Source organism: Balaenoptera physalus (genome assembly GCF_965194825.1).
Source record: "Balaenoptera physalus genome assembly, chromosome: 11".
Lineage (NCBI taxonomy): Eukaryota > Metazoa > Chordata > Mammalia > Artiodactyla > Balaenopteridae > Balaenoptera > Balaenoptera physalus.
The window spans coordinates 8,740,035-8,758,831 of NC_138896.1; the positions used below are offsets into that span (position 1 = coordinate 8,740,035).

At 39.7% G+C, this 18,797-nt stretch overlaps 1 protein-coding gene across 4 annotated transcripts in view; it reads left to right on the forward strand.

Annotated features, from left to right (window-relative positions):
- Positions 1 to 15,036: 15,036 nt before the first annotated feature.
- TMEM170B (transmembrane protein 170B) overlaps positions 15,037 to 18,797 on the forward strand; it is a 59,163-nt gene continuing 55,402 nt past the window's right edge. For 2 of the 4 annotated variants that reach the window (XM_082413421.1, XM_082413420.1), the window contains exon 1: positions 15,037 to 15,705. In XM_082413421.1, the coding sequence (XP_082269547.1) occupies positions 15,390 to 15,705 (316 nt within the window). In that variant the 5' untranslated portion in view covers positions 15,037 to 15,389. The remainder of the gene's footprint in view (positions 15,706 to 18,797) is intronic. The other 2 variants (XR_014250883.1, XM_082413419.1) reach the window with 1 other exon arrangement.

An 18,797-nucleotide genomic window follows, 5' to 3' on the forward strand; every position in this document is an offset into this window, starting at 1 on the left:
TATTTTTCTAGGTTCCACATATATGCGTTAATATACGATATTTGTTTTTCTCTTTCTGACTTACTTCCCTCTGTATGACAGTCTCTAGATTCATCCACGTCTCAACAAATGACCCAATTTCGTTGCTTTTTATGGCTGAGTAATATTCCATTGTGTATATGTACCACAACTTCTTTATCAATTCATCTGTCTATGGGCATTTAGGTTGCTTCCATGACCCGGCTATTGTAAATAGTGCTGCAATGAACATTGGGGTGCATGTGTCTTTTTGAATTATGGTTTTCTCTGGGTACATGCCCAGTAGTGGGATTGCTGGGTCATATGGTAATTCTATTTTTAGTCTTTTAAGGAACCTCCATACTGTTCTCCATAGTGGCTCTATCAATTTACATTCTCACCAACAGTGTAAGAGGGTTCCCTTTTCTCCACACCCTCTCCAGCATTTGCTGTTTGTAGATTTTCTGATGATGCCCATTCTAACTGGTGTGAGGTGATACCTCATTGTAGTTTTGATTTGCATTTCACTAATAATTAGTGAGGTTGAGCAGCTTTTCATGTGTTTCTGGCCATCATTTTTGGATTGGGTTGTTTGTTTCTTTAATATTGAGCTGCATGAGCTGTTCATATATTTTGGAGATTAATCCTTTGTCCATTGATTTGTTTGCAAATATTTTCTCCCATTCTCAGGGTTGTCTTTTCGTCTTGTTTATGGTTTCCTTTGCTGTGCAAAAGCTTTTAAGTTTCATTAGGTCCCATTTGTTTATTTTTCTTTTTATTTCCATTCCTCTAGGAGGTGGATCAAAAAAGATCTTGTGATTTATGTCAAACAGTGTTCTTCCTATGTTTTCCTCTAAGAGTTTTATAGTGTCCGGTCTTACGTTCAGGTCTCTCATCCATTTTGAGTTTATTTTTGCGTTGGTGTTAGGGAGTGTTCTAATTTTATTCTTTTACATGTAGCTGTCCAGTTTTCCCAGCACCACTTATTGAAGAGACTGTCTTTTCTCCATTGTATATCCTTGTCTCTTTTGTCATAGATTAGTTGATCATAGGTGTGTGGGTTTATCTCTGGGCTTTCTATCTTGTTCCATTGATCTATGTTTCTGTTTTTGTGCCAGTACCATATTGTCTTGATTACTGTAGCTTTGTAGTATAGTCTGAAGTCAAGGAGTCTGATTCTTCCAGCTCCGTTTTTGTCCCTCAAGACTGCTTTGGCTATTCTGGGTCTTTTGTGTCTCCATACAAATTTTAAGATTTTTTTGTTCTAGTTCCATAAAAAATGCCGTTGGTAATTTGATAGGGATTGCATTGAATCTGTAGATTGCTTTGGGTAGTATAGTCATTTTCACAATATTGATTCTTCCAATCCAAGAACATGGTATATCTCTCCATCTGTTGGTATCTTCTTTAATTTCTTTCATCAGTGTCTTATAGTTTTCTGCATACAGGTCTTTTGTCTCCCTAGGTAGGTTTATTCCTAGGTATTTTATTCTTTTTGTTGCAATGGTAAATGGGAGTGTTTCCTTAATTTCTCTTTCAGATTTTTCATCATTAGTGTATAGGAATGCAAGAGATTTCTGTGCATTAATATTGTATCCTGCTACTTTACCAAATTCATTGATTAGCTCTAGTAGTTTTCTGGTGGCATCTTTAGGATTCTCTATGTATAGTATCATGTCATCTGCAAACAGTGACAGTTTTACTTCTTCTTTTCCAATCTGTATTCCTTTTATTTCTTTTTCTTCTCTGATTGCTGTGGCTAGGACTTCCAAAACTATGTTGAATAATAGTGGTGAGAGTGGACATCCTTGTCTTGTTCCTGATCTTAGAGGAAATGCTTTCAGTTTTTCTCCATTGAGAACGATGTTTGCTGTGGGTTTGTCATATATGGCCTTTATTATGTTGAGGTAGGTTCCCTCTGTGCCCACTTTCTGGAGAGTTTTTATCATAAATGGGTGTTGAATTTTGTCAAAAGCTTTTTCTGCATCTATTGAGATGATCATATGGTTTTTATTCTTCAGTTTGTTAATATAGTGTATCACATTGTTTGATTTGCATATATTGAAGAATCCTTGCATCCCTGGGCTAAATCCCACTTGATCATGGTGTATGATCCTTTTAATGTGGTGTTGGATTCTGTTTGCTAGTATTTTGTTGAGGATTTTTGCATCTATATTCATGAGTGATATTGGTCTGTAATTTTCTTTTTCTGTAGTATCTTTGTCTGGTTTTGGTATCAGGGTGATGGTGGCCTCATAGAATGAGTTTGGGAGTGTTCCTTCCTCCACAATTTTTTGGAAGAGCTGGAGAAGGATGGGTGTTAGCTCTTCTCTAAATGTTTGATAGAATTCACCTGTGAAGCCATCTGGTCCTGGACTTTTGTTTGTTGGAAGATTTTTAATCCCAGTTTCAATTTCATTACTTGTGATTGGTCTGTTAATATTTTCTATTTCTTCCTGGTTCAGTCTTGGAAGGTTATACCTTTCTAAGAATTTGTCCATTTCTTCCAGGTTGTCCATTTTATTGGCATAGAGTTGCTTGTAGTAGTGTCTTGGGATGCTTTGTATTTCTGTGGTGTCTGCTGTAACTTCTCCTTTTTCATTTCTAATTTTATTGATTTGAGTCCTCTCCCTCTTTTTCTTGATGAGTCTGGCTAATGGTTTATCAATTTTGTTTATCTTCTCAAAGAACCAGCTTTTAGTTTTATTGATCTTTGCTATTGTTTTCTTTGTTTCTATTTCATTTACTTCTGCTCTGATCTTTATGATTTCTTTCCTTCTGCTAACTTTGGGTTTGATTTGTTTTTCTTTCTCTAGTTCCTTTAGGTGTAAGGTTAGATTATTTATTTGAGATTTTTCTTGTTTCTTGAGGTAGGCTTGTATAGCTATAAACTTCCCTCTTAAAACTGCTTTTGCTGCATCCCATAGGTTTTGGATCATTGTGTTTTCATTGTCATTTGTCTCTAGGTATTTTTTGATTTCCTCTTTGATTTCTTCAGTGATCTTTTGGTTATTTAGTAACGTACTGTTTAGCCTCCAAGTGTTTGTGTTTTTTACTTTTTTTCCCCTGTAATTCATTTCTTATCTCATAGCATTGTGGTCAGAGAAGATGCCTGATATAATTTCAATTTTCTTAAATTTACTGAGGCTTGATTTCTGACCCAAGATGTGATCTATCCTGGAGAATGTTCCGTGTGCACTTGAGAAGAAAGTGTAATCTGCTGTTTTTGGATGGAATGTCCTATAAATATCAATTAAATCTATCTGGTCTACTGTGTCATTTAAAGTTTCTGTTTCCTTATTAATTTTCTGTCTGAATGATCTGTCCATTGGTGTAAGTGAGGTGTTAATGTCCCCCACTATTATTGTGTTACTGTCAATTTCCTCTTTTATAGCTGTTAGCAGTTGCCTTATGTATTGAGGTGTTCCTATGGTGGGTGCATATATATTTATAATTGTTATATCTTCTTCTTGGATTGACCCCTTGATCATTATGTAGTGTCCTTCCTTGTCTCTTGTAACATTCTTTATTTTAAAGTCTATTTTATCTGATATGAGTATTGCTACTCCAGCTTTCTTTTGATTTCCATTTGCATGGAATATCTTTTTCCATCCCCACATATTCAGTCTGTATGTGTCCCTAGGTCTGAAGTAGGTCTCTTGTAGACAGCATATATATGGGTCTTGTTTTTGCATCCATTCAGCAAGCCTGTGTCTTTTGGTTGGAGCATTTAATCCATTCACATTTAAGGTAATTATTGATATGTATGTTCCTATTACCATTTTCTTAATTGTTTTGGGTTTGTTTTTGTAGGTCCTTTTCTTCTCTCATGTTTCCCACTTAGAGAAGTTCCTTTAGCATTTGTTGTAGAGCTGGTTTGGTGGTGCTGAATTCTCTTAGCTTTTGCTTGTCTGTAAAGCTTTTGATTTCTCCATCGAATCTGAATGAGATCCTTGCTGGGTAGAGTAATCTTGGTTGTAGGTTCCTCCCTTTCATCACTTTAAGTATATCATGCCACTCTCTTCTGGCTTGTAGAGTTTCTGCTGAGAAATCAGCTTTTAACCTTATGGGAGTTCCCTTGTATATTATTTGTCATTTTTCCCTTACTGCTTTCAATAATTTTTATTTGTCTTTAATTTTTACCAATTTGATTACTATGTGTCTCAGTGTGTTTCTCCTCGGGTTTATCCTGTATGGGACTCTCTGTGCTTCCTGGATTTGGGTGGCTATATCCTTTCCCATGTTAGGGAAGTTTTTGACTATAATCTCTTTAAATATTTTCTCTGGTCCTTTCTCTCTCTCTTCTCCTTCTGGGACCCCTATAATGCAAATGTTGTCCCAGAGGTCTCTTAGGCTGTCTTCATTTCTTTTCATTCTTTTTTCTTTATTCTGTTCCATGGCAGTGAATTCCACCATTCTGTCTTCCAGGTCACTTATCTGTTCTTCTGCCTCAGTTATTCTGCTATTGATTCCTTCTAGTGTAGTTTTTATTTCAGTTATTGTATTGTTCATCTCTGTTTGTTTGTTCTTTAATTCTTCTAGGTCTTTGTTAAACATTTCTTGCATCTTCTCAATCTTTACCTCCATTCTTTTTCCGAGGTCCTGGATCATCTTCACTATCATTATTCTGAATTCTTTTTCTGGAAGGTTGCCTATCTCCACTTCATTTAGTTGTTTTTCTGGGGTTTTATCTTGTTCCTTCATCTGGTACATAGCCTTCTGCCTTTTTATCTTGTCTATCTTTCTGTGAATGTGGTTTTTGTTCCACAGGCTGCAGGACTGTAGTTCTTCTTGATTCTGTTGTCTGCCCTCTGGTGGATGAAGCTAAGAGGCTTGTGCAACTTTCCCGATGGGAGGGACTGGTGGTAGGTAGAGCTCTCGTGGGCAGAGCTCAGTAAAACTTTAATCTGCTTGACTGCTGATGGGTGGGGCTGGGTTCCCTCCCTGTTTGTTGTTTGGCCTGAGGCAACCCAACACTGGAGCCTACCTGGGCTCTTTGGTAGGGCTAATGGCCGACTCTGGCAGGGCTCACACCAAGAAGTACTTCCCAGAACTTCTGCTGCCAGTGTCCTTGTCCCCTTGGTGAGACACAGCCACCCCCCACCTCTGCAGGAGACCCTCCAACACTAGCAGGTAGGTCTGGTTCAGTCTCCCCTGGGGTTAGTGCTCCTTCCCCTGGGTCCCAATGTGCACACTACTTTGTGTGTGCCCTCCAAGAGTGGAGTCTCTGTTTCCCCCAGTCCTGTCTAAGTCCTGCAATCAAATCCCACTAGCCTTCAAAGTCTGTTTCTCTAGGAATTCCTCCTCCCATTGCCGGACCCCCAGGTTGGGAAGCCTGAGGTGGGGCTCGGAGCCTTCACTCCAGTGGGTGGACTTCTGTGGTATAAGTGTTCTCCAGTCTGTGAGTCATCCACCCAGCAGTTATTGGATTTGATTTTACTGTGATTGCGCCACTCCTATCGTCTCATTGTGGCTTCTCCTTTGTCTTTGGATGTGGGGTATCTTTTTTGGTGAGTTCCAGTGTCTTCCTGTCGATGACTGTCCAGCAGCTAGTTGTGATTCTGGTGTTCTCACAAGAGGGAGTGACAGCATGTCCTTTTACTCCGCCATCTTGGTTCAGGGCCAATTGTTTCTTTTTAAATAATAGTTATGTGTGCATATTTAAACGCAGAAAATAAATAAAATCTCCAGAGAGAGGCATAGACTAAAGAATTTGGAGATAATATATATCTTCATCAAAGACCAAATCCAGGGCAAATGAAAGATTTCATGAGATGTGACTATAAAGTAATAGACTGCATGTTTTAATGACTTACTACCATTTATAGTTCCAAAATGATATTATTCTTCAGAGAAGACACTCTGGAAGGTAGATTGTTATTCTAATGGCGTTGCCATTACTTCAAATACATTTTAATTTTCTTCCAAACCAGGTAGTTCCAAACTACACAGACAAAGGTTTCACCACTCATGACACACCTCACTTTTACTCAAAAGACGTTTCTTGCCAGGCTGGCCACTCAACTGACATTACACCAAGCAACTTCTGACTATTTCCAAATGCCAAGTCCACCCGTAAATTATAAACATTAGCACCATTGAGGGCATTTTTTAGAAGTGTGCCAAATATTTATCAAAGTAGTCTTAAATACCCAAATGTGAAAGAAAACATTCTGATTTCAAATAGAGTATCAATCTTGTTGGCATATATGCTTGATGACTTCAAACCAGGCAAGGCTTTTGACAAAAGTTTTCTTAAGTACATATTATAGATCAATTTTTTCCCAGATACTTCAACAGTTAAGCCCTAACTGGCTACTCACTGAAGCAATGATGGTATCTTTATTGGTGAATTTCCAACTGAGGTCCACTCAGCAATTTCTAAGTACATTTAAATACACGGCTTAATTTTTTCCTCCTTATTTCTTATACCTCAATATGCATGAGAAGGAAATGGCCTTGTTTTTCAAAGGCTTACAAAGAACAGAAAGGAATAAACTATGATTTCAAAATGCCTAATAATCTATTCACATCATGTTCAGAGTTTCAGAAATGAAGAAGGACAAGCAAAGGGAAAAAGGGTCATCTTTAACTTGCCCCCACTTTAACTTTCCCAGAAATTACAGACAGAAAGAAAAAAAGATCATTAACAAAACGTCACTTTGCTTAAAACAGAAACAGACTCATAGACCTAGAGAACGAATTTACGTTTACTGTGGGGAAAGGTTGGGGGAGGGATAGATTGGGAGTTTGGGATTGACATGTACGCACTGCTATATTAAAGATAAAATGCCTTTCCATGAAAAAAAGTCACTTTGCTTAAAATGAGATCTTTTTAAATAGGACTCTTAGTTCACATGAAACACAAATTTTTCACTGTCTCATCTTCACCCTGGAGTAAATTATTTATTCATCCTTCTATTGCATTCTGTGTCATATTTCACAGTGAAATACTAACCTGCACTTTATTTGAGCTTGGAAATCCACCACAAATATAGGGAGGTTGAAATAAAAGAGGAGGCTCCCTTGGAGGCCAGACTCTGAGAAGCAAGAAATGCACCCTGGTTGCAGAGAGGAAGTTGCATTTTGTTGTACAACTTGTTGGTTACGCAGAACTCTTGGCCTAATCATGAGAGATGACATCTGTTCAACAATTGCACAACTTACTCCTCAGTCAATCAACATCTGTTAATTTGATTTGATTTATTTATTTTTTAATTTATTTTTGGCTGCGTTGGGTCTTCGTTGCTGCGTGCGGGCTTTCTCTAGTTGCAGTGAGTGGGGGCCGCTCTTCGTTGCGGTGCGCGGGCTTCTCATTGCAGTGGCTTCTCTTGTTGTGGAGCACGGGCTCTAGGCTTGCGGGCTCAGTAGTTGTGGCACTCGGGCTTAGTTGCTCCACAGCATATAGGATCTTCCTGGACCAGGGCTCGAACCCGTGTCCCCTGCATTGGCAGGCGGACTCTTAACCACTGCGCCACCAGGGAAGCCCGTGTTAATTTGATTTTAAGACACAGTCTTCCATTCCTTTGGTCATCAAGAGTGATGGAGAAACTAAGAGAAGAAGCCGAGTGCCCTACCTGATACAACCTTTTCCCCAACTTAGAACTGGGTCACATGACCTTGGCTATGAAGAAGGCTCTAATTCAGCCTATCTTATTCTTATAATACCCTCAGCACTTATGGAATATATATATATATATATATATATGGTGAATATATATGTCTGTAACTGAGTACACACATTGTATTACATATATAAATATATACATATATGTAATATATTTACTGACTACATACATATATTATGTAACATATATAAAATATATAATATATATTATTCCTGCAATATACAATACATATATGTATATTATTATACATATTACTATATGTTACATATAATACATATTAAAATAATATTATTGTATACTATATACAAGTATAATAACACATATTATGCATTACATTCTACATGTATACATAATAAACATACATTTACATATATATAATTATACAATGTTAGTGTATACTCAGTCACAGGTTGTTGTTAACTGTGTTCTATTGTTTCTAATGCATGTTTTATTCTCTTAAACCAATGCTAAGGTCTTTAAGGGAAGGAACAGTGTTTTTCTTATCTTTTAACACATATGATTAGTATAATGAAAGAAAAGTGATGAAAATTATTAACTTCAGTTCAAACATACTTTTACAGTGGGCCAGATGTTCTCATTTTATTCCCAGTTACCCCAGATAGTTACTATCCAAGTAGATCCCAGGGGAACTGCAACAGGGCTGCAGCTCTCATGCAACACCAGCAAGAAATAAGATTTGTTGTTTAAACCAATGAGATTTTAAGTTTCTTTGTTATGTAGCATGGTCTAGTGAAACCTAAGGTATAGCCTAAAGCAGATCTAGTGGACAAAAATAAGTAAGATTATAGAAGACCTTTAGTAACGTAATAAATATGGTAGATCTTATTCATATAGACCACACTATTCCCTAAAAACAGAGAATACACCTTCTTTAATTGTGTACTCACTTCCCCAAATTAACCATATACTGGGCTACAAAGAAAACATCAGTAAATCCCTCAAAGTGGAAATGGTATAAATAACGTTCTTTGGCTACACAGTAATTAAACTATGAACTGCTAACAAATATAGAACTGCCTCCCTTTGAAAGTTGAAAGTTAAAAAAGAATCTCTCTTTTAAATAACTTCAAAGTAGAAATCAAAAGTAAGATGGCAGAATTTCTAGAAGATAACAACAGAAAATGTTAATAGAACATCATGTATCAAAAGCTACAGGATACAACCTAAGCAATGCTCTGGGCAAATTCAAAGTTAAATACTTATATTAAGAAACAAGAAAAAATATAAAGAAATGAATCAAGCAACTAACATAAAATTTACAGAAAATAACAAAACAATCCAAAGAAAAGCAGAAGAAACTAACTGATAATGATAAAAGAAAAAAAGTGAAATAATATACAGAAACACAGAGAACTGATAAATACATCTAAGAGCTGATTAATTGGAAAAAATATAAAATGATTAGCAAATATAATTAAGATAAAATTAGAGAATGTGTAAGTTCGCAAAATAAGCAACGTGTTGGAGAAGTTAAAAGATTTACAAGAGGTATTGATTAACACTACAAATTACTTTTAAAAATTGTATCAGATAAAAATAGGTCAAATGAAAAAATTACAGAAAGAAATCAGGAAGAGAAAAAATATTGAAATGGATAAATTGCCATAGGAAAACAACACTACCTAGAAAAAAATTGACAAAGAGCTGCTTCTCTAAAGCATCGACAGCAGTTTTACAGTTGAATTTCACCAAACAACGAAGGAAAAGAAAAATCCAAACGACAGCTTCTAAATATTTTGTATAAAGCCAACACAACGTTAATTAGCAAAAATAAAAAATAAAAATAAAAACCACAAACTAAATTAAACACAATTCTAAAGAGAAACGTACAGATCAATCTCACTCACAATACTGATGACATAATTCTAATAAAAGATTAAGACATGGAATTAAGTAGCATATTGAAAGAATGAGAGATCATGACTAAGTGGCATTAACTCCAGAAACTCAAAGAAAATGTATTAGGAAAATTTTAACATAATCCTCATATATTTAGGACCAAAGGAAGAATCACATTGTCATATCCATAGATGCTAAAAAGAGACATATTCAACAACTTTTCAAAATCAAATTTCTTAATAAAATAAAACATTAAAATATCTCAACATCCCCTAAATTTATTTATAAATGTAACACGATTTCAGTGAAAATATAACCAGTAATATTTTTAGAATTAGGAAGCTGATTTTAAAGTTCTTCCAGAATAATACACATTCAAGATTAATCAGGAAAAAAATTGAAAAATGAATAGAAAAGGAGGACCTATCTTAGAAGAACCTGAAGCATATTGTACAGTTAAAGAAAATAAAAATAGTGTGGTGCTGACACATGAATAGATAGATAGGACAAAAATGAAAGTCCAGAAATAAATCCAAGTATACATAGAAATTTTGAACATGATATAGCTGGTGTTTTAGGTCAGTGGGAAAATGACGGATTTTTCAATAAATGTTTTGGGACAACTCAGTTGCCATCTGGAAAAACAAAATTAGATCTCTACTAAACGTTTTACATTAAAAAAATTCCAAGTGGACTAAAGGTGTAAACAAAGACACCCATAAAATTTTTAGAAAAGATATGAGACTTAAAAAAACCAAATCTGAGAAGGGAAGACATTTTAAAGCATGGCGGAAGACTTAGATACCATAAAAGAAAAGGCTGACAACATAAGTATCAGAAATTTCTACATGACCAAAGAGTTTTGTTAAAGCTAAAAGGCTACTGACAAACTGAAAAAGATGTATACAGTACATATCACAAATGGTTAATTTGTTAAATATTTAAAAGCTCCTACATGTAAGTTTTTAAAAGATAAATTACCCAAAAGAAAAATGGGCAGAAGTGTCTAGAAAAGGCAATCCATATGTTCCTTCACACACACATAAAATGTGTCACCTCACTTAAAATCAGAAAATCGCTAATAAAATACAGTGAAATACCATTTTCACCATTTTGTTCTTGGCATACAATGTTTTATGATGTTTAGCTCAACAATTAAGTACTTTAAGAATTGGGTTTAGTGTGGATTATGCATCATGAATCTACAAGTGGCATTTAATCAACACATTATTTTATGTGTTTTATATTTGGCCTTCCATCCATAATATGACCAGACTGGATGCAGGGTAATTTCAGACACTGGTTTTTAGGGGGGAAACTGAGTCTCCTGTGTTGCCAAATGCAGGATTTTGTATGTGTGTGATTTTAGCAGAGTCTTTCTTTACACTCACATTCAGGCCTCAAAGAATGAATTCTTAGAGTTCAAATGTCGTGTATTATCTCTTTTAAAGACTTAGGATAATAAACAAGGAACTACACGGCGGTGGGGAGTGGGCTGGGCAGCATCTGGCAGAAATTGGAAGGTAGGTGGTTTGTATGCACAGGTGGAGGGAAAACAACCAGGATGAGGTGGAAAATGGAGCTAGAGGCACGGGCAGGTACCTGCCTGTCCTTCCATCTCAAACATGCTCCTAACCCTCCATGACTGTGGGTGGACGTCATTTCCCACTGCCAATACGGGGCATCTCTCTGCTCTTTTCTGAACAGGGCTGGACCCCTCAGCAGCCCCACAATGGTGACCTGGCACCCTAGGTATGCCATATCTTACTGCAGAGACAAAATAGGACATACCTTGTTTTTCTGATTTACTGTGATGGAAATGTCTCTTGACTCTTAACAGGTGTTCTGAGAAACATTTCAACAAGTAAATTTCAGTGCAGTACCTATTTTAAAATAATATGCACGACCATTTCTTCCTCTTATTTCTGTCATTTCTTCCAACAGAATTTTATATTCTTCCAAAAACCAACAGTGTTTTCGTTTTGTGTGTGTGTGTGTGTGTGTGTCCGTATAAGAACAAGATACAAGATTTGGGCAGAAGTGAGGTTTTGTGTATAGATTTTGAAAAAAAAAGTAGTCTAATAGTGTTATAAAATTTAACACTATTAAATTAGTGTTATGAAATTTCAACCCATCCTTGTGAAAATTAAGTGAGCTAATATGTTGTACTTGGCACAAGGCCTGGCAGGAGGAAGGAGCTATGTGTTGATTATTACTATTAGTTAAATGACGCCAAAAATCTGAAGAGGTACCATTATTATTTCCATTTTAAGGCTAGTAAGTGATGCAGCCAGTGTTCAAACCATATTTTCCAGATAATGAATCTTTTAAACCTGCACCATCACTCAGAGTTTGGAGCTGCTGAAATGTGTCGCGAGATGAAATTAGGTTGCCTATGTAATGTGACTCTGTGATGTAGTACTGTACAGCGAGAAAGGAAGATAATAAAGGAGAAAGATGTCCTCATAGTTAATGTTTTTCCCAAAGAATCAATATCATTTTATATTCTAATTGACTTTAAAAGCTTTCTTCTGGGCCCTCTCTGGACAATTAATAGGATTCCTAAGACTTATGGGTGTTCCCTTACTTGTGTGTAAGAAATAAACCAGGAACTCTTTGTGAATTGTTATTTATTTCACATGCAAGGGCATGGGGCTAAAAGAGACCTCTAGGATTTATTTGGGGTGTTCCCTGATTTCTGGCAGGAATGTGACTAAACCATTCCTTGACCGGTGTATTAACTCAATACTGAAAATCTGCAAGGAAAGAAACTACACAACTTCCACCTGCATTAATTCAGTTTTGGGTTTCATAACCTTGGCCATTGGGAAATGTTCAATTCACTTAAGAGTATACGCTTCCAACATATTATTATGTTTATCATTAGCTTTATCAAGGCAAACACAAGTTGAATGCAAGGTATTAGCCTAGAGAGCTGAGACCTTATGAATCTTCAAATCCTATAGGTAATGCCTAGCACAGAACATTATTATAGATAACAGATGCCAAATAAATGCTTACTGAATTGAGCTGAATAGCAAGGGAAACGTTGTCTGGTTATCAAAGTGCATTATCGATTTGAGCCTTCCTTGCTGTGTCTTACTTTCTCATTTCCAGAAATGAACACTTAGGTTCCATTAAAAAAATTATGTGTAACAAGAAAAATGCTGACTTTTCTATGAAGTTTATTCAATTATTAATTCAACAAATATTTGATGAACACCATGTGCTAGGCACTGTCCCAGGTTCTGAATATTTTAAATGCATGCTACCATGTTTTAAACAGTAGTGTGTAATAATAAGAACCCCACTGATTCCGTATAAACTAACTAAAAGTTCCTGATGTGAGAGTTTAATGAGCTGCTGCTTAGAGAGTTTGATATGAACCCTTCATTGAACGTAGTCATATTCTCTAATACCTCTAATCATATAATATCAAATCTCTTATTGGTAATCATTAGGTAACCTGCATCTCCCCATCCAGAACCTTAAAGGTATGGAGTTGATAGTGAGGTAAGGAAGATGGTGTGGCTACTGGAAAGAATGAACAGACTAGGAATTCAGAAACTGGGCTGTGAAGTGGTGTCACATCTGTAAGGCACTTAATTCTGCAGAATCAGTTTCACCTATCTGTAAATTAAAGTGAATTGGCAAAGTGGCAAAGCCCCTTTTAAGTCTGACTATTTTATAATCTTAAATTAAGATCTCATTAATTCTAAATCCTTAGAAGACGATAACTCCACATGATGAGTTTTGGCTCAGTTCTTATTAGTGATGCAGACTGTTCCCTTTCCTCCTGTGTTGTGACATCAAACAGACAATACATATGCCAACTAAAAATGGTTTTCTGCCTTCTGGTTCTGTAAGAATGAAGCCAGTAGCCACTGCAGTCGCTAACCTTCCCCACACCCTGAAAGGAGTTCAGGGCGGAGATCAGGAATGAGGCCCTCTGTGCTCCAGGAAAAACTGGCAGAACAGGTCTTCAGTTAGGTATTTTCAGGAGAAGATTTTATGAGCCCAATTTCTTGCATCTTCTCATATCTAGAAAAGCCCTAAAATCATTAACAGAGATACGTGCTCCTCGTGACTAGCACCAACCTTCTTGTGACCAGCAGCAACTTTCTGCCAAAATGTGTGCTTAAGGGCACATATGCCCCCTTCACCAAAGTCACGTATATACTGACCTCCTCCGCACCTCGTCAGAGCAGCTGCTCAGAGCTACCTGAAAGGCTGTATCCCCGGCTACAGTTCTCGTTCTGCCCCAAATAAAACTTAACTCACACCTCTCGCGCTGTACATTTTTTCAGTTGACACATACATACGTATATAAATATACATACGTATATTTTAAGGTGGTCACCAAGAACACCCTGTACAGGTGATCCAACCCTCCTGCGTTTTGCCCAAAGTACTTGATGATTTAGCTAGAGCATGAACTTCGGCGTCCTTTGCAGATTTTCTTTTCAGACAGTAAAGAGGTTGAAAAAGGATGGGGAGAGGCGGGCTGACTGGTGCATATGTTGTTATTGCCAAAACTTAGTTCTTATTTTTCAAGATAAAAGGTTTCAGACTTCAAGGAGGAGTTCACTTTGTTGTGGTTGAATTTTAGACAGTTTCTCGGGCTAACGGTGGATATGGGAGAAAGGCAACAAACCACGGGAAGAGAGGTCTAGTTTAAGTCCTGAGCTGGGCGGGGGCGGGGGGGGAGATAACGGAGACTTTTACAATTTAGGTAAAGAGAGTACTGCAACGAAAAAAGAGCTAGCCCCGAGGGTGGCCTTGAGGTGTAGGACACCTGCCCAGCCCCGGCACTGCAGGTGATTTCAGATGCCGGAACCACGGGAGGCCCAGGTTCTTGCTGTGGGTAGGACTGGATGAATCGTAAAGTGGGTCTGTTTCTGCTTTAATGGCTTTCGGATATATTCTGCAAGTAGTGACCTACCCAGGTCATCTGCCTCACCCCCCCCCAAAAAAAAACCCCCAAAACCCCAAACCCACAAACTGACAAATCTAAAATATTGAGATATTTACACTTGTTAGAAAAAGTTGTACTCAAACCTTTTTATCCAATGTATTTCATTCGAAGCCAAAGATGTGAAGTGTCACAGCATCCACCTGACGGAGTTTGACACCTCGCTCCCCGCCACGTAGGGTCGGGGCTGCAGCTCAGCCTGGAGCTCCAGCGCCGCCCGGATTCTCCCAGGGCGCGCGCCCGGGGCCGGGGGGCCGGGGGGCTGGGGGGCCGGGGGCAGGGAGGGCGTGGAGCTGGTTCCCCTGGAGCGCCCAGTCAGCAGCGAGGCCCGGCGGTGGCGCTAGTGACGTAGGCCGCGCTTCCCTCCGCCCCACTGCGGGCCGAGGCTCAGCCCCGTCAGCCTCGCGAGCTCGCGCGCGCGAGAAGCAGGAGGAGGAGGAGGGCTTTGGGGCCGGCCGGCTGTCGGAGGGCGACGGGTCGCGGGAAGGGGGGAGAGTGAGCATGCGCAGCAGCTCCGTGGAGAGCGGGGGAGGTGGGGACCCGTGCGCGCGCGCACGATCGGCCCGGGGCGGCCGCGGGTGGAGGGGGCGGTTCCTCGAGTGTCGGCGGCAGGAGGGTTGGCAGGCTGACGGCAGGTGCTGCCGCGGCCGCCGCCGCTGCCGCCGCCGCCGCCTCCGCCTTCTCCGAGTCCCGGGTCTGCTCGTCCTCTCGCGGTGATGAGCTGAGCCCCGTCGGGGGCTGCACCTGCCGGCTGCCCATCACCCCGGACCTCCCGGCGTGACCTCGGCCTCCTCGCGTGCCCGGCCCCCGCGGCGGGCGCCGAGCTGCCCCTGAGAGGGAGCGGCAGCGGCCTCCTCCGACCCGAGTCCTCGCTCGGGGGGCCGCGCGGGGAGAGCGCCCGGCCCCCTCCCCTCCCCAGTCCGCCGTCCTCGATGTCTCCCCGGCGGGGAGGGGGCTGCCTGGGAGACGCGCTGAGCGGCCCCCCCCGGAGGCCCGTCGGCGGCAGCAGCAGCGACCAGCCCGGCGACCCGAAGCCTCCCCCGGCGGCGGCGGCCTGGAGGAGCCGCGCACCCGCCGCCGCCCCCGGAGCCTCGCAGCCGCCGCCGCCGCCCGGCGCCCGAGGAGAGGGCGGCGGGCGTCCCCCAGGGAAGATGAAGGCGGAGGGGGGCGACCACTCCATGATCAACCTGTCGGTGCAGCAGGTCCTGAGCCTCTGGGCCCATGGGACGGTGCTGAGAAACCTTACGGGTAATTGATGCGCCCGGGGTGGGGACCGGGATGCGGTGCCGCCCCTCGCCTCCCTTCTCCCTCCCTCGGAGGGGAAGCGCTCCTCGCCGCCCCACCCCCGTGCGCGCCCCGCTCGGGAGCTCGCGGTCCCAAGTCCTGGCGAGGAAGGTGTTAATTGGATCCGCTCCGCTCCTGTTGTGGGGGCGCCGACGCCAGTCCCCCGAGACCCCGTCTCCAGAAGCGCTGGGGGAGAATCCACGACCCCCGCCTCCCCTCCCTTCCTGCATCGGGAGGGCCGGCGACCGCCCTGCCTCTGTAGTACGCGCGGAATTGCTTTAGCGCTGAGACTTGAGTACAGTTAGCCTTTATTTATCTCCCCACCTCCATACACGCACACACGCACACACACACACACGCACACGCGCGCGCTTGCTTCTTGCTCTTTAGGTCTTTTTCTAGTTTAGCTCTTTTTCTTTCTTGCAAATCTCAAATCGAATGCAGGACTTAAATTCCCTCTCACAATGATCAGTTTGCTTCAACTGTTAATTTGTTTTTGCGATATAAATGACTCATTAAGTAGATTATATTAGGTCACGGGCTGGGTCAAGGTCTAGTGAATTCTAAGCACTTTTTGCTTTAACCGTATATCTCCTCTCTCTCCTATTTCCTTTTGTCTGTCTGTCTCCCTCTGGCGTCAAGCTGCTGCTTCTGTGACATTTGATAATTTTGTGTATTTCCCTTCATACGTCAAGGCTATCAGGAGGGAATTGGACTTAATATATTATAGTAATTAACATCAATTTCTAGTTGTAAAAGTGAGCAATAATACTCATAAACTTTTAAAATCAAATTTGTAGGTCTGGTTTGTGGAGAAACTTCTGGCTTGGTTAATGCAGAAATGCTTGTATTATACCCTGACTTTAAAAAATACTCGCTAAAGATTAGTGTTTACGAGAAAGTGATTTCAGTTGCAGTTTGATGACTCCTCAGTGCGTGCTTCTCAGGGAAAAATCTTAAAAACATACTCAGGATTTAATTTTTGAAAATGTATAAGACAGCTAATTTTGATAGAGCATTAGTGTTTCAAAATGCATTATGTTAAACTGGTTAAGAGTATGGAGAGTATTTTACAAATATAACCTATCTTGATAGGATACAAGATATTATAAAATCTAGCATTACATGGAGTTAAGATATTCATAGAGAAAAGTTGGGATTATTTACCACCAGGCTGAGTTTAAAGACGCTGGGTGCCTTGAATGTGGAAACTGCTATATAAAATTAACATGGATTCTGGATTGATTTATGGTGCCCTCACTTTTAATCTGTGGTTATTTAACTTGGAGCACACTGACCTTACATGATGGTTGCAGGTCAGGAACATGTTTTTAGTTCTGAAAACCTACACTGACATAAGAACCATTTCATAATTCAATTGAATTTTGAGATAGACCACTTTATCTTACTTACGGCTTTCCTTGTGTTTATCCACTGTTAATATTTCAGATGTTGTATGAATTATGTTCATTGGAGTAAAATGAAAAATAAGGATTTAAGAATATGTATTTGTATATGTTAATGACTGGCTTAGCTCATCGGTGGGTATTTAGAGAAAATTAGCTTTGGGAACCACAGTGTAAATGTAAATGTAACTTACCTCTTGGACAGATTTAACAATATTTTAAAATATTTACTTTAACATTCTGAATCATTATAGTGGCTTCCAGTTCCCATAGGTCAACCGTTAGGCTAACAATAGTAGTTTCAGCCCAGGGTTAGCTCTGATTATCTCCTAATATAATCGTAATAATCAGCTGTTGCTCATTGGACTTTGCCATTTTATAAGGGATATGGGATATGCTGAGCATCCAAAACCAGGACTGAGGTGGGACTGAGGAGCATGGGAACCTCTCCTAGGAAATTTAAATAGAGTCTGAGTACGCAAAATTCTGTCAAAATGGAGAAAATAGATTAGGAATAGGCTTCACCAGCAGGTGAATGTACCCCGTTAGGAACCACGTCACTGCTAAAAAGTAGACTCCGTAAGTGGTAACATTCTGATGTGGTTCATTATGGCCTTCTCCATGCTTGTGACCTTCGCGATCCCATATGCAGCTTGATCATTAGTTAAGTGATGCCTCCTACAGTGCCATTTTTTTTTTCAGCTTCATAATTAAGATGTAAGTTAAAATTGTTTGTTTTTTATTTTTTTTAACATTTTTATTGCAGTATAATTGCTTTACAATGATGTGTTAGTTTCTGCTGTATAACACAGTGAATCAGCTTTATGTATACATATATCCTCATATCCCCTCCCTCTTGCATCTACAGTGCCATTTAGAACTTAGTCTATTAGAAACAAACACACAACTTCTAAAACAAGATGACTCCTATTTATTGAATGCCTGCTATGTATCAGGCAATTTACATATATTATTTCTAATCTTCAGAGTAACTCTCCAAAGCAGATTTACAAAGAAGCCCAGAGAGGTAAAGTTGGCCCACATCAGATAGCTTGAAATGGCTGAGCTAGGCTTGAAACCCGTCTCTGCCTACAGAACTACTCTCTCCCCCTTTCCAAGCTGCTTTAGCTACTTCTTCTCTGTTCTCTATAAACAGAATGAATTAAGTGCTTCATCTTGTTCCTTCAGCTCCTTATACATGCTTTTGTTGTTATATTTGTCAATTACATTATAATCTTTATTTGTCTCTTCTAGACTGTGAGCTTTTTGAGGGTGGGGTCATTGTTGTAATCATGGAATTCTGGAATCCTAGTGTATTGTATCTGGCACGTAGTATATGCTCAATGCATGTTTATTGAATTGAGCTTTTAAAACAATACTTAACAGTTGCATGATTAAAACATTCTAGTTGCCTTATTTTTCAGCTACATCTGTTTGAGTGAATATGCTTTTAACTAGGACATAAGGTGTTTAAGCAATTCATATAGATAATTGTCATACTTTTAAAACACACAAATGCTTTTTTTGTGCTAGTTACCGTTCTTTCATGGATTTTATTTAATCTTTTCAACCATCTTGAGAGAGATTAGTGTTTATCCTTATTTTACAGGTTCAGACATTGAAGCAAAGAGTAACTTGATTAGATCTGGT